At 39.0% G+C, this 15,772-nt stretch overlaps 1 protein-coding gene across 1 annotated transcript; it reads right to left on the bottom strand.

The window, feature by feature from the left end:
* Positions 1-623: 623 nt before the first annotated feature.
* Positions 624-2,581, bottom strand: LOC128640070 (brain-specific homeobox/POU domain protein 3). Its single transcript, XM_053692398.1, has 2 exons — positions 2,409-2,581; positions 624-1,742 (listed from the first exon to the last, which is right to left on the bottom strand). The coding sequence occupies exons 1-2, from the start codon at positions 2,526-2,528 to the stop codon at positions 846-848; spliced, it is 1,017 nt and encodes a 338-aa protein (XP_053548373.1). The 5' UTR covers positions 2,529-2,581; the 3' UTR covers positions 624-845.
* Positions 2,582-15,772: the final 13,191 nt, after the last annotated feature.

Genomic DNA, 15,772 nt, shown 5'->3' with positions numbered 1-15,772 from the left:
GGGAAACATAGGATAAATGTAAAATAAATTTGATTGTCAAAGCATCTTTGCAGTGAAATTGCAGGGACATGAATATTTAACAATATTTTTTTTTCCTAGAGAATTTATGATTCCAGACATGTGCTTCGTTGCTGATGAGGTAGAAACTGAACAGGTATTACAAATGTAATGGAATTTTAAGAAGAAAGTGGAGTAAACCATGCAATGGGATGGCAATTCTTTAAAATTATTTTTAACTAGATGTCGATTTTATTAAATTAAATAATATTCAGGTATGAGTGCTATACAGCAAATTATATAAGTAATAAATTAAAACCTTATCCACTGGTGCAATATCATTACAGATAAATATTTACAATAATAAATATAAAAGTTCAGCTCAAACTGAGATAAGCAGATGGGAATTTCAAGTTTTGTTATTGTGTTTTTATTCCTGTTTAAATTATATATATATATATATATATATATATATGTATATATATATATGTATATATATATATATATATATATATATACATATATTTATATATATATATATATATATATATATATATATATATATATATATATATATATATATATATATATATATATATATATATATATATATAGTCAAGGGAATTTTGGTCTGAGAAGTCGACTCGTAGACACCATCCAAAACTTTCCACTCACCAGTACAACTTTACAGGTGGGTATATTATTCCAATCACGCAGTCTCTTATCAGTTCACCTATTTGCCAATTTATGAAGACAAAACTGTAGGTGAAATGCTACACACCAGTTTTTGGTGTATTTAAACTCCCTTACATTGGAACCAGTAAATGTCAGTTTATATGAGTGCTTTTTCAGTATGTTGCAGAAAACTTCATTCTTTTCTGTTTCTGCCTTTGATTACAAAACCATACTCTGACTACATTCTTTTTTAAGTCTAGCTTCTCTGCAATAGCTGCAATCTTCTCTGAGGAAGGTCTTGGCTGAACAGCAAAATAAGCTTCTAGAGATCTCTTTTCTGGGGCTGCAATAGAAGTACGTTTGCGTTTCTTGTCTCCACCACTAAATATTTCTGGTTTAGCCATTTTCTCACGTTGTGCTCTCTCAGCCTCTTCTAGCCAAGCTTCCAAAATGGGTTTTAGGGCAACCATGTTATTATGGGATAAAGTGAGTGATTCAAACCTACAAATGGTGCTTTGGCTTAGGCAACCCACACCAGGTATCTTTAAGTTGGCCAAAGCAGATCCCACATCGGCCTGTGTAACCCCAAGTTTGATTCTCCTTTGTTTGAATCTTTCTGCAAATGATTCAAGTTCTCTTGGGTCTGTTTCACTTTCGGCGCATGACATTGCTGCATGAGCTGCTAAAGTGTGGTTATGAGCCATATTCATAGTTTGTGTATGGTGGGCCATGTGATTAATGGCTGACATGTGGGCATGCGGATGGGAAGAATTTGATCCAACATCATGTCCTAAGGTAAGAGCAGGATTCAAGTGGTCTAAGAGGTCTCCTTCCAAGCCCTGCGAAGGCTGATGGTGAGGATGATGGTGCGAGTGGTGGGTCGTAAGAACAGATGGGTGATGTAAGTGAACAGTTGATGATGTTGGGGTGCAGGACACACTGCTCATGGTATGGTAGGTAGCATCTGGCTTGAAGGGATGCGTTTTCTGTGTTACAATATCCACTGCAGCCAAAGCTTCTGCTCCCCTTAGCAAAGTCTCATCAAAACCAGCAAAAATATTGCCCTGAAGCTGAAAATAAAAGACAAATAAATTAAGTGTTAACAAAATCTTAATTGATAAAAAATGTGTATAGATAGATAGTTGATAGATAGATAGATGATAGATATATTTTTTGAGTATAAATAAATAAATAAATAAATATATATATATATATATATATATACACACATACATACACACACTCACAAAAATACACTGGGTTGAAAAATCAAACAATAATACGTGCACCTACATTTTAAAAAGATTTTAACCATTTTGAAAAAATGTGTCGAATAGGTGCACTAAGATTTATATACTACGTTAGTACACAATTAAATGCATGTCTATAAAAAATATGGATACTTTTAAAAATGTAATGCTACAGCAAAGTGACATTAGGAAAAAAAAAATATATATATATATATATATAACGTAGAAACACTTTTTTTTTACAGTTTATTGCACAGTACAAGCAAAAGTTCTAGATTTCCTCTAATGAGGAGATGGTAAGTAAAAAATGTGTTTAATAATTTCTTAACAATTGAAATCAAATATCATTTTACAATGCAAACCCATATATTGTATCAGGCAAATCATGGTAAGATTTAAAGCAAATTGATTAATCTAACCATTTAACTATTGCACCAATTTAAATTTTTGAAAATGGGACAATGAAAGTAAATGTTGTACGCTTACCTGTGGGGCTTGAAGGCAGGCTCTCCGGATGGCTTCTGAGCTAGTGTGCAGGGGAGAATATTTAGGCTCGTGCAGCATAGGATGCATGCTGAAAGCCTGCTTGCTGTTCATGGACATCATTTTGAAACGTAGCACAGTGGACACCCTTGTTGCTTGTGCATGAGCAGGTTGGAATTTGGTTAAGCTTTGCTCTTTTTAGAGAGTTGTTATTGTCTGAGTTCTTATCACACTATCAGTGGCAGAAAAACCCTCCTCCTTACTTCTAGGATTGGATGAGCTAGGGAGCAAAAACTCCTCCCTGAAAGATGAGCTGCAGGCAGTGAGATCACTGAGAGCATCAGCAGCCACTCCTGTGGCCTTCCCTTGAGTCCTAATGAACAGCAGGCAATCAGGTGGCTAAGGACTGAGGATGTATCAGGAATCTGATACCATTGTGTGCTTGAACTGTTACACTGCTCAGCGTGCAGCCCACAGTAAAAGGATCTTCCAGTCTGCAGCTGGATAACAATACCAGAGAAGGCCTCCCCTACTGAAATTACTAGATACCACAATTACTGAAATACTGCAGACCATAAAGCCTGCACTCAAATGCACAGAAATCAAATACACGACGGTTAGTTCTGTTTCACATACTGTTTAAACAAGTTCTAGGGTTATCTATAACCATATTTACCATATTTATTAATGTCATTGCAATTGGAAACATTTTAATTAGTATTTTCTAACAGCAGAAGACACTGAAGTTGCCTAAACTATGTGCCTTAATCAATTATTGATGCTAATAATTTACAAATTTTCAATTGATTGGTGGTTTTGCTATTGCAGACATTTAAATGCAATCTGTATTGGAGTATGACAGCACTAGATAGCATTGCAACTAGTCATTATATGTTTTTTTTAAGGAATTATTATATTACATTGTATTATACAGTAATCATAATGGCCATCATAATCATCAAATGCATTTAATATTAAAAAAAAAAACAGAATCGGATTATTGCTCTCACATATGTAAAATATGTGATTTAAATATATAACTTAACAGTGATTTAAATACATAGGGGCATATGTATGATTGTGCGAGCGGACATGATCCGATATAGCGGGTCATGTCTACCACACATCGATAAATGCTGACAGCATACGCTGTCAGCATTTATCATTGCACTAGCAGTTCTTGTGAACTGCTTGTGCAATGCCGCTCCCTGCAGATTCGCGGCCAATCGGCTGCTAGAATGGGGTGCGGACAAGTTATGGAGATTGATAAATATGCCCCATAATGTATAGCAGTGTAGATTTTCATATTTAATAAAATTTGTGATTTCTATTCAGTGAATGTTATTGAAGCTAGTTAGGGTCATATCATTTTAAATTAAAGGGATATAATAAAACCCAAATATTTTTTTTTCTTCATGATTCAGATAGAGGATACCATTTTAAGCAACTTTCTAATTTACTCCTATTATCATTTTTTCTTTGTTGTCTTGGTATCTTTATTTGAAAAACCAGAAATGTAAGCTCAAGAGCTGACCCATTATTGGTTCAGAATCCTGGGTCGCGCTTGCTGATTGGTGGCTACATAGGTACCTAGTAAAACTAGGTAGGCTCATAAGAGCTCAGGAGTGTGCATGTGTTTTTAGTACTCTATGGTAGCAGCGTTTTGCAACATTATTTGTAGCTTTGTTATATAATGTGTTGCAAAAACACTGCTACCATAGAGTAACAAAGACACGTGCACACTTCTTATGAGCCTACCTAATTTTAATCTTCAATAAAAGAGACAAAGAAAACAAAGCAAATTTGATAATAGAAGTAAAATAGAAAGTTGCATGCTCTATCTGAATCATGAAAGTTACTTTAATTTTGACTTTACTGTCCCTTTAAGTAACACGTATAAATGTGCTACTAATGTACCTACCACATCTGCTGGAAATCTCTTCCATGTATCAACTACATTTCTTACCAACATTACTTTTAACTCATCGGCCTCAACTCCCAGGAAACATTCAAATGTATATCAGCAGCAGAGCCATCTGTGAAACTCCAATGTTCAGCAATCAATATAAGCATATCTCATTATTATAACTGTTAAAAGATACACACCAAATTAACTGCAATGCAAAAAAATAGTTAAAGAACAGTTTCTAATATTATACACAGATTCCAATTTAGACTTCACTCTCTACTTACTGATGCATTCAAAATCTTGTCCATTAACCACAATGCTCATGAAAAACTGGGGGCTATATTCCAATCCATCACAAGGTGTGTGCATAATTATTGCAGGGGGCTTCCATTTTTTTATTGAGTTTAAAGGGACATGAAACCCAAAAATGTTTTTTCATGATTTAGAAAGAGCATGCCATTTTAAACAGCTTTCTAATTTACTTCTATTATTTAATTTGCTTCATTCTCTTGGTATCACTTGCTAAAAAGCATATTAGATAGGATCAGTAGCTGCTGATTGGTGGCTGCACATAGAGGCCTTGTGTGATTGGCTCACCTATGTGCATTGTTATTTCTTCAACAAAGGATATCTAAAGAGTGAAGCAAATTAGATGATAGTCAATTGGAATGTTGTTTAAAATTGTATTCTCTCTCTGAATCATGAAAGAAAAAATTTGGGTTTAATGTCCCTTTAACATATAATAAACATCATATGTTCATAACAACAAATGCATGCTTGAATCACAGATTGTGGGGCCGATTTATCAAGCTCCTTCAGGCTTGCTGGACACAGACGTTATGAAGCAGAGGTCTAAACTCCATAACTTGTCTGCTTGCTCTGAGGCGGCAGACAGAAATCAACCCGATCGAATACGATCGGGTTGATTGACACCACCTTCTAGCGGCTGATTGGCCGCGAATCTGCAGGGGGCGGCATTGCCCCAGCAGTTCACAATAACTGCTTGTGCAATGATAAATGCCGACAGCGTATCGATGTGTGGCGGACATGATTACGCTACATTGCATCATGTTCGCTCGCACATTAATAAGTATACCCCTGTATCTCCAGTGTTTGTTATAAGGATCTACTACAAAGACATGGTTCACATGTATTGCTCTCGTCCTGCATATATTGTCCCAGCCATGTATGTTTATAATGCTTTGAATTTATTCAATCTTAGAAGTTATTAAAGGACCACTAAATACAGTAGAATTGCATAATTAACAAGTGCATAATGAAAAGACAATGCAATAACACTGAATCTCACAGAAGCAGCAGATTTTTTTATTTTGTCTCCCATTTGCCAGGCCCTTGTACCATGTGACAGACATTAGCCAATCACAGTCTAGTAAACCCTGTGAGCTTGTGCACATGATCAGTAGAAGCTGGCACCTCAACAAAATGTGCATATAAAAAGATTGTGCAAAATATGATGATGGAAGTAAATTTGAAAACGTTTTAAAATTGTGTGCTCTTTCTGAATCATAAAAGTTTAACTTTGATTATAAACAAAAAAGAGAGAAATATCTAAATTATTGCAAATTATAATACATATGTCGGGTTCAAAACATAAGATCATTCTTGTGCTAATTGTGTTTTACTTTGCACCAGATACATTCCAACATTGAATGACAGTGAGAGAATCCAGCAGAAAACACTGTTTATGTAGGTTTTACATAGTTTTTGGAATGGTTTAACCCTTTTCTGCCGAGGTTAAAGTGTCTACTTCGGAACAACTTTTCCGATGTAGGCAAATTGAAATCACGCGATTGTGCACACGATCGCGAGATTTCAATGATTGGATCGGGTCTGGGGGGCTTCCCTTTAACGCTAGCAACGCCCTCCAGATCGCGATCAAATCCAGGAAGCGCAGTAGGCTTCAGGACAGCCGTTGGCTATGAAATTGTATTCCGTCATAACGGCGCTAAAGCCCAGCGCCGTTTGGATGGAAAACAGCGGCATAACGGCGGTAAAAGGTTAAGTGACCATACTAGTTTAAATATTACATGTTCTAATTTGTTAGAGCAAGTCATTTTACAACTATGGACCCAGCACTTCTGTGTGTTTTAACCCCTGCAAAGGGGTTAAACACACAGTAGAAGTGCTGCTTGGGACCGACAGAGCACTGCTTGTCCTGTGTGGAAACCGCCATTGATCCAATAAGCAGCACTAGTTATACAGATGAGCTGTGCAACTAGCGCTGCTGATTGGATCAGTGGAAATTTCTGATTGGGTCCAGCAGTGCTCTGTGTTTTCTGAGCAGTACTTCTACTGTGTGTTTAATTCCTTTGGGGGAGTTAAAGGGATATGAAACCCAAACATTTTATTTTGTGATTTACACAGAGCATACTATTTAAAAAAAAGGTTTCCAATTCCCTTCCATTATCAAATTTGCTTCTTTCCCATGATTATTCTGTGTTGAAGAGATACCTAGGTAGGCATCTGGATCACTACATGGCAGGAAATAGTGCTGCTATCTAGTGCTCTTGCAAGTGGATAACATTCTTGCAAAACTGCTGCCATATAGTGCTCCAGAAATGGTCTGGCTAATAAACAGATGTCCCTGCTGTACAACAAAAAGATATCAAGAGAATGAAGCAAATTTGATAATAGAAGTAAATTATAAAGTTGTTTAAAATCACATGCTATAACTGAATTGTGAAAGGAAAACTTTGGGTTTCATATACCTTTCAAACACGCAGTAGTGCAAGCTTGATAGTTGTAAAATTACATTCTCAAGTAAATTAGATACAGAACAAATTAGAGCATGTCATTTTTCACTTTTATGGGCCTTGAATTCAGGACCCTTAAAGGGACAGTATACACTAATTTTCATATAACTGCATGTAATAGACACTATTATAAAGAAGAATATGCACAGATACTGATCTAAAAATCCAGTATAAAACCTTTTAAAAATGTACTTAGAAGCTCCCATTTTAGCACTGTTGATGAAGTTAGGCTGTAGGCTACCCACTGAGATGGGCTGAGAAAGCAGGAATAGCAGACACCCCCCCCCCCCCGCCCTGTTTATGAAAAGACTCATTACACAAACTGGAGCAAGCAGTAGTCTGCAGACATCAGTATACATCCGATACTTTGGGGCTTGGTTAGGAGCGCAATGTTATTTAAAAATAAGCAAAACTATACATTGATAAAAAAAACACACCCAGATGGGCTGTATAAATTTATTATTTACAAATCATTTATTCAAAGAAAAATCTAGTGTTGTACAGTGTCCACTGATTCATCCTTTACTTGTGGGATATTATCCTCCTGCTAACAGGAAGTGGCAAAGAGCACCACAGCAGAGCTGTCTATATAGCTCATCCCTTGACTCCACCCCCCAGTCATTCACTTTGCCTATACTAAGTGATAGGAAGGGTAAAGTGAAAGAGGTGATAAAATGTTAGTTTTTATTTTCTTCAAGCAAGACTTTTTTATTTTAAATGGTACTGGTGAGTGCTATTTTTTCCCAGGCAGCAGATGGATGAAGATTTCTGCCTGGAGACTGATGATCCTAGCAGTTGTTACTAAGATACAGTGTAGTTCCCACAGAATGACTGAGGAGTACTTAAGGAACTTCAGTGTGAGGAACAGTTTTCATGCTACAAGCATTGAGGTATGTTCAGTCATTTTTTTCTGGAGAGACTGTGTTATTTCAGAATTGGCTGACAGTATCCCCATGAGGGAAGGGGTAAGCAGTAATCCTATTGTGAAAGAAAAGGGTATTACTGGACCTGTATGTTGGACTGTAAAAAATGGTTGACACAGATAACATAATGTTTGTGGGCAAACGATTATATGTTGGGAGGTAAATTAACGTTTTTTTGTGACAAACGTTTTCATTCTTATTGGCAATGGAGGGTACACATGGCTTCAGTTAGACTTGGGTATATGAACCCACATGGCTAGGTTTTTAGACCGCTTTGTAGCGTTTCTTTTGCAAGGCTGTGAGACATCGAGGTAGATGGGTGGGGCCTATTTTCACGCCTCAGTTGCGCAGTTGTATTCCCCATGCAAGCAGCAAGCTCCAGCTCCGGTGGGCCCTTCAGGAAAGTTTGGGCCTAATCAAAGGGTTAATCCGAATTTGCAGACCCCTGAGGGCAGGTAGGCGCCACAGCAGGGCTGTGGTGAGGTGCAGGGTTTTTTTTTTTTTGACTGATCATAACGTTTTTTTTGTCTAACGTTTTTTATACGTAAGAGTTAAGTGATCCTTTTCTTCTGGTGCAATCTTAGCTGGCAAGTTAGGATACATGTATAATAAAATTGAGATAATTTTATAATTTTGAAGCAGTTTTGGAAAAATTGTATGCTTTTTTTCTCTTAAAGGCGCAGCACCGTTTTTTCAGATTGTTATTTTTTCACTAAATAAAGTGTTTTCAAGCCTGTTTGTGGTCATTACTAGCCTGTTTCACATGTCTGACATTGAGGAAAGCCAATGTTCCATGTGTTTGGAAGCCATTGTAGAACCCCCACTTCAGAAGAGAATCAAGTTATGCCATCTGCTTCTCCCCAAGTGTCACAACCTTTAACGCCCGCCCAAGCGACGCCAAGTACTTCTAAGGCGTCTAATTCTTTCACCCTGCAAGATATGGCTGCAGTTATGTCTACTACCCTTACAGAGGTACTATCTAAACTGCCATGTTTACAGGGTAAGCGCAGCAGGTCAGGTATTAGAGTAAATGCTGAGCCCTCTGATGCTTTATTGGCCATCTCCGATGTACCCTCACAGTGTTCTGATTTGGGGGTGGGGAAATTGCTGTCTGAGGGAGAGCTTTCTGATTCAAGAAAGATGTTCCATCAAACAGACTCAGATATGACGGCCTTTAAGTTTAAGCTTGAACACCTCCGCTTGTTACTCAGGGAGGTCTTAGCGACTCTGGATGATTGTGACCCTATTGTCATCCCACCAGAGAAACTGTGTAAAATTGATAAATATCTAGAGGTCCCTACTTACACTAATGTTTTTCCAGTCCCTAGAAGAATTTCAGACATTGTTACTAAGGAATGGGATAGACCAGGCATTCCGTTCTCTCCCCCTCCTACTTTTAAGAAAATTTTTCCCATATCAGACACCATTCGGGATTCATGGCAGACAGTCCCTAAGGTGGAGGGAGCTATTTCTACCCTGGCTAAACGTACAACTATACCTATTGAGGACAGTTGTGCTTTCAAAGATACTATGGATAAAAAAAATTGAGGGGCTTCTAAAGAAATTGTTTATTCATCAGGGTTTTCTTCTACAACCTATAGCGTGCATTGTTCCAGTAACTACTGCAGCAGCTTTTTGGTTCGAGGCTCTAGAGAAGTCTCTCAAGGTTGAGACCCCATTAGATGATATTTATATATAGAATTAAAGCTCTCAAGCTAGCTAGTTCTTTTATTACAGATGCCGCTTTCCAAATGGCTAAATTAGCGGCAAGGAATGCAGGCTTTGCCATTTTAGCGCGTAGAGCATTATGGCTTAAGTCGTGACCTGCTGATGTGTCATCTAAATCCAAGCTTTTAGCTATTCCCCTTAAGGGTAAGACCCTATTCGGGCCTGAACTAAAGGAGATAATTTCTGACATTACTGGAGGTAAAGGTCATGTCCTTCCTCAGGACAAGACGGTTAAAATGAGGACCAAACAGAATAATTTTTGTTCCTTTCGAAACTTTAAAGGCGGTCCCTCTACTTACTCATCTGCCTCCAAGCAGGAGGGGAACTTTGCTCAATCCAAGTCAGTCTGGAGACCTAACCAGACCTGGAATAAAGGAAAACAGGCCAAGAAGCCCGCTGCTGCTACCAAGACAGCATGAAGGGGCACCTCCCGATTCGGGACCGGATCTAGTAGGGGGCAGACTTTCTCTCTTCACTCAGGCTCGGGCGAGAGACATTCAGGATTCCTGGGCATTAGAAATTGTGACCCAGGGGTATCGTCTAGAATTCAAGGATTCTCTCCCAAGGGGAAGATTTCATCTTTCACGTTTGTCTGTAGACCAGACAAAAAGAGAGGCGTTCTTATGCTGTGTAGAAGACCTATATACCATGGGTGTAATCTGCCCAGTTACAAAATTAGAACAAGGGCAGGGGTTTTACTCCAATCTGTTTGTGGTTCCCAAAAAAGAGGGAACCTTCAGACCGATTTTAGATCTCAAAAGTCTAAACAAATTTCTCAGAGTCCCATCATTCAAGATGGAGACCATTCGAACAATTTTACCAATGATCCAGGAGGGTCAATATATGACCACCGTGGATTTGAAGGATGCGTATCTTCACATTCCTATCCACAAAGATCATCACCATTTCCTCAGGTTCGCCTTCCTGGACAAACATTACCAGTTTGTGGCCCTTCCTTTCGGGTTGGCCACAGCTCCCAGAATTTTCACAAAGGTGCTAGGGTCCCTTCTGGCGGTTCTAAGGCCGCGGGACATAGCAGTGGCGCCCTATCTGGACGATATTTTGATTCAGGCGTCAACTTACCATCTAGCCAAATCCCACACGGACATCATGTTGGCCTTTCTAAGAACTCACGGGTGGAAGGTGAACATAAAAAAGAGTTCACTAGTTCCTCTGACAAGAGTTCCATTCCTAGGAACTCTGATAGACTTGGTAGACATGAAGATTTTTCTGACGGAGGTCAGAAAATCAAAGATCTTAACTACTTGCCGAGCACTTCATTCCATTCCTCGGCCGTCAGTGGCTCAGTGTATGGAGGTAATTGGATTAATGGTAGCGGCAATGGACATAGTTCCGTTTGCTCGCTTACATCTCAGACCACTGCAGCTGTGCATGCTCAGACAGTGGAATGGGGATTATGCAGATTTATCTCCATGGATAAATCTGGATCTAGAGACCAGAGTATCTCTTCATTGGTGGTTGTCACAGGATCATCTGTCCCAGGGAATGTGCTTCTGCAGGCCAGCATGGGTCATAGTGACGACGGACGCCAGCCTCTTGGGCTGGGGTGCAGTCTGGAATTCCCTGAAGGCTCATGGTGTGTGTGGACTCAGGAGGAGTCCCTACTACCAATAAATATTCTGGAACTGAGAGCGATATTCAACGTGCTTCAAGCGTGGCCTCAGCTGGCTTCGGCCAAATTCATAAGATTCCAGTCGGACAATATCATGACTGTAGCATATATCAATCATCAAGAGGGAACAAAGAGATCTCTAGCGATGATAGAGGTTTCCAAAATAATTTGATGGGCAGAGACTCACTCTTTGCCATCTATCAGCAATATATATCCCAGGAGTGGAGAACTGGGAAGCGGATTTTCTAAGTCGTCAGACGTTTCATCTGGGGGAGTGGGAGCTCCATCCGGAGGTATTTGCAAAATTGATTCATCAATGGGGCACACCGGAATTGGATCTGATGGCATCTCGTCAGAATGCCAAACTTCCTTGTTACGGGTCCAGATCAAGGGATCCTCAAGCAGTACTGATAGACGCTCTAGCAGTACCTTGGTCGTTCAACCTGGCTTATGTGTTTCCACCTTTTCCTCTCCTTCCTCGTCTGATTGCCAGAATCAAACAGGAGAGGACTTCGGTAATCTTGAAAGCGCCTGCGTGGCCACGCAGGACTTGGTATGCAGACCTGGTGGAGATGTCATCTCTGCCACCGTGGAAACTGCCACTGAGACAGGACCTTCTCATTCAGGGTCCGTTCCAACATCCAAATCTAATTTCTCTGCAACTGACTGCCTGGAGATTGAACACTTGATTTTATCTAAGCGGGGATTCTCTGAGTCGGTCATTGATACCTTGATTCAGGCTCGAAAGCCTGTCACTAGGAAAATGTACCATAAGATATGGCGTAAATATCTTTATTGGTGCGAATCCAAAGGCTACTAATGGAGTAAGATCAGGATTCCTAGGATTTTGTCCTTTCTCCAAGAAGGATTGGAGAAGGGGTTATCAGCTAGTTCCTTAAAGGGACCGATTTCTGCTTTGTCAATCTTACTACACAAGCGTCTGGCAGATGTCCCAGACGTTCAGTCGTTTTGTCAGGCTTTGGTTAGAATTAAGCCTGTGTTTAAACCTGTTGCTCCGCCATGGAGTTTGAATTTAGTTCTTAATGTTCTTCAAGGGGTTCCGTTTGAACCCATGCATTCCATAGATATTAAACTTCTATCTTGGAAAGTTCTGTTTTTAGTTGCTATCTCTTCTGCTCGAAGAGTTTCTGAGCTATCTGCGTTGCAATGCGACTCACCTTATCTTATATTCCATTCTGATAAGGTGGCTTTGCGCACTAAACCTGGATTCCTTCCTAAGGTTGTTTCAAATAAGAATATTAATCAGGAAATTGTTGTTCCTTCTCTGTGTCCTAATCCTTCTTCTAAGAAGGAGCGTCTGTTACATAACTTGGACGTCGTTCGTGCCTTGAAGTTTTACTTGCAAGCGACCAAGGATTTCCGTCAAACATCTTCTCTATTTGTTTTCTATTCTGGAAAGCGTAGAGGTCAAAAAGCTACAGCTACCTCTCTTTCTTTTTGGCTGAAAAACATCATCCGTTTGGCATACGAGACTGCTGGACAGCAGCCTCCTGAAAAAATTACAGCTCATTCTACTAGAGCGGTGGCTTCCACATGGGCTTTTAAAAACGATGATTCTGTTGAACAGATTTGTAAGGCTGCGACTTGGTCTTCCCTTCATACCTTTTCCAAATTTTACAAATTTGATACTTTTGCTTCTTCTGAGGCTATTTTTGGGAGAAAAGTTCTACAAGCAGTGGTGCCTTCTGTTTAGGTATCTGTCTTGTCCCTCCTGTTCATCCTTGTCCTGTAGCTTTGGTATTGTATCCCACAAGTAAAGGATGAACCCATGGACTCGTCGTATCTTGTAGAAGAAAAGGAAATGTATGCTTACCTGATAAATTGATTTCTTCTAAGATACGACGAGTCCACGGCCCTCCCTGTCAATTTTAGACAAATTATATTTTTTTGTTTAAAACTTCAGTCACCTCTGCATCTTTTAGTTTCTCCTTTTTCTTCCTATACCTTCGGTCAAATGACTGGGGGGTGGAGTCAAGGGAGGAGCTATATAGATAGCTCTGCTGTGGTGCTCTTTGCCACTTCCTGTTAGCAGGAGGATAATATCACACAAGTAAAGGATGAATCCGTGGACTCGTCGTATCTTAGAAGAAATCAATTTATCAGGTAAGCATAAATTTCCTTTTTGTCTTTCAAATAAATTGACTATTCAAATAGTTTTCTTTGTGTGTTTTTCTTGTGCATGTTTAGATTACAGATTACAAGACACAATTTGTTTAATGTCCTTGTCTAATAAAATATAGCTCAAATCACACTTTTTAAACTATGATTTTTTTACACTAGTGACTTAATTTTTTTCTTTAATTATTTGCTTGGTCATATTTTTTATTTTTTATTTTATCAAATAGCTTTTAGAAAACATAAATCAGTTTTCAATACTTTCGGAAAACAAACTCGCCTGATTAAGGAGATGTAGTGCTCTGAAAGCTTAAAAAAAAGAATCCTATTTTGTTAGCCAATAAAGGTATTATAGTTATACAATTTCTTTGTTATTTTATGTTTTCATTTAGTTAACTGGCTAACACAGTACTAAGAAAATATTATTATTTTTTTTCAATACAAATCCAAAAGTGATGTGTAGGTAATTCCTTTTATAGCTAACTAACAGCAAATACAGTTTCAAGCTTTAAGGAGGCTAAGCTCTCTTCGGTACAAATAAAAAGTGTAAACCGGATAGTCTGATGAAAGTAGCTAAGGGGCCGCAAGACCTCGCTAAATGCGGAGAGCAATACGCTCTCCGCATTTAACATTGCACCAGCAGCTCACAAGAGCTGCTGGTGCAACGCCGCCCCCTGCTGACTCGCGGCCAATCGGCCGCCAGCAGGGAGCTGTCAATCAAACCGATCGTATTCGATCGGGTTGATTTCCGGCGATTCCTGTCCGCCTGCTCAGAGCAGGCGGACAGGGTTATGAAGCTGCGGTCTTTAGACCGCTGCTTCATAAGTTGTGTTTCTGGCGAGTATGAAGACTCACCAGAAACACGACCCTTCAAGCTCCGTACGGAGCTTGATAAATGGGCCTGTTTGTGTCCTAAAAGCTTGAAATTGTATTCCCTATTAGTTATCCATTAACACCTTAATGACCAGCGACGCACCCTGTACATCACTAGTTTTTTTTCTATGGGGGTATGTATTTCAATAGCACGGTCTCGCGGCCAGCGGTCGTTAAGGGGTTAAATATATCACCTGTATGTTATATTTCTTTTATATATAATGTGTGTTTTATTATAATACACTGGCTAATACGATACTCCCCCTTAAATTTAAATTGTATGAAATTGCTAAAATCATACATTATAAATTGATATGATTAGGGCTGCAACAACTAATCGGTAAGACTGATCATAAAAATAGCTGTCAACTAATCTCATTATCGATTAGGTGGTCTGCAACTAGTTGGTCAATTGCACGGCACCAGCTGCTTCAGTGTGATGAACTCCTGCATTTGGTATTGTGCAATTTTTTTTTATTTTTTTTCCGATTAATTACATAATTATCAGCCTATTAATGGGATAGGAAAAAATTATTAAATACCATTTATGTACAATACCGTACGTAGAAGTTAATCGTAATGAAGCAGCTGGTGCCGTGCAAAATTGACCCAATCACAGACCACCTCATAGATAATGAGATTTGTTGACAGCTATTTTTATGATCAATCGTACCGATTAGTTGTTGCAGCTCTAGACATGATTGGGCACATGAGAATCTGTTTTTAAACCCATTTGAGGTAGTAATTATAAGTTACTAATTACCCACCATGCTTTGTTTTCTATTTAGCAACTGATCTTCCATAAAACCTTCTTCAGAAAGCCCAAGAAAAGCCTTTTTTAAATGAATATTAAAAAAAATATTTATCATGTACGTTATTCAAATGGATTAAATATTTCAAGCTGTGGTGCTTTTAATGGAATATAATGTCTTAGAAGACAAAATTAAAATCTATGAATTAGAGTTAAAATAAAATAATGCATTTTAAAGTTTCCAACTTTGTTTATTCAAATACAGTACATGGTGTAAAGCGTGTATTCCAGAGATGGGTTAGCACGGCCGACTTTGCTCAAGTGCATCCTATACTTTCAATGGATATTGCGACCACGATAACTTGCACTAGCATAACAAGTTGACAGTTATAGTTTGTGCTCAAGTGAAAACCGAAACTGCGCTAGAATATTTATCTTGACTTCAGACAAAGGCCCCAATTTATCAAAGTCTGGCGGACCTGATCAATACGCTCACCGTATTCAGCATTGCACCAGCAGCTCACAAGAGCTGCTGGTGCAACGCTGCCCCCTGCAGACTCGCGTCCAATGGGCCGCCAGCAGGGGGTGTCAATCAACCTGATCGTACTCGATCGGGTTGATTTCCGGCAATGTCTGTTCG

This window comes from Bombina bombina, chromosome 1 (assembly GCF_027579735.1).
Source record: "Bombina bombina isolate aBomBom1 chromosome 1, aBomBom1.pri, whole genome shotgun sequence".
Classification (NCBI taxonomy): domain Eukaryota; kingdom Metazoa; phylum Chordata; class Amphibia; order Anura; family Bombinatoridae; genus Bombina; species Bombina bombina.
This window is presented reverse-complemented; position numbering and strand designations above follow the sequence as displayed.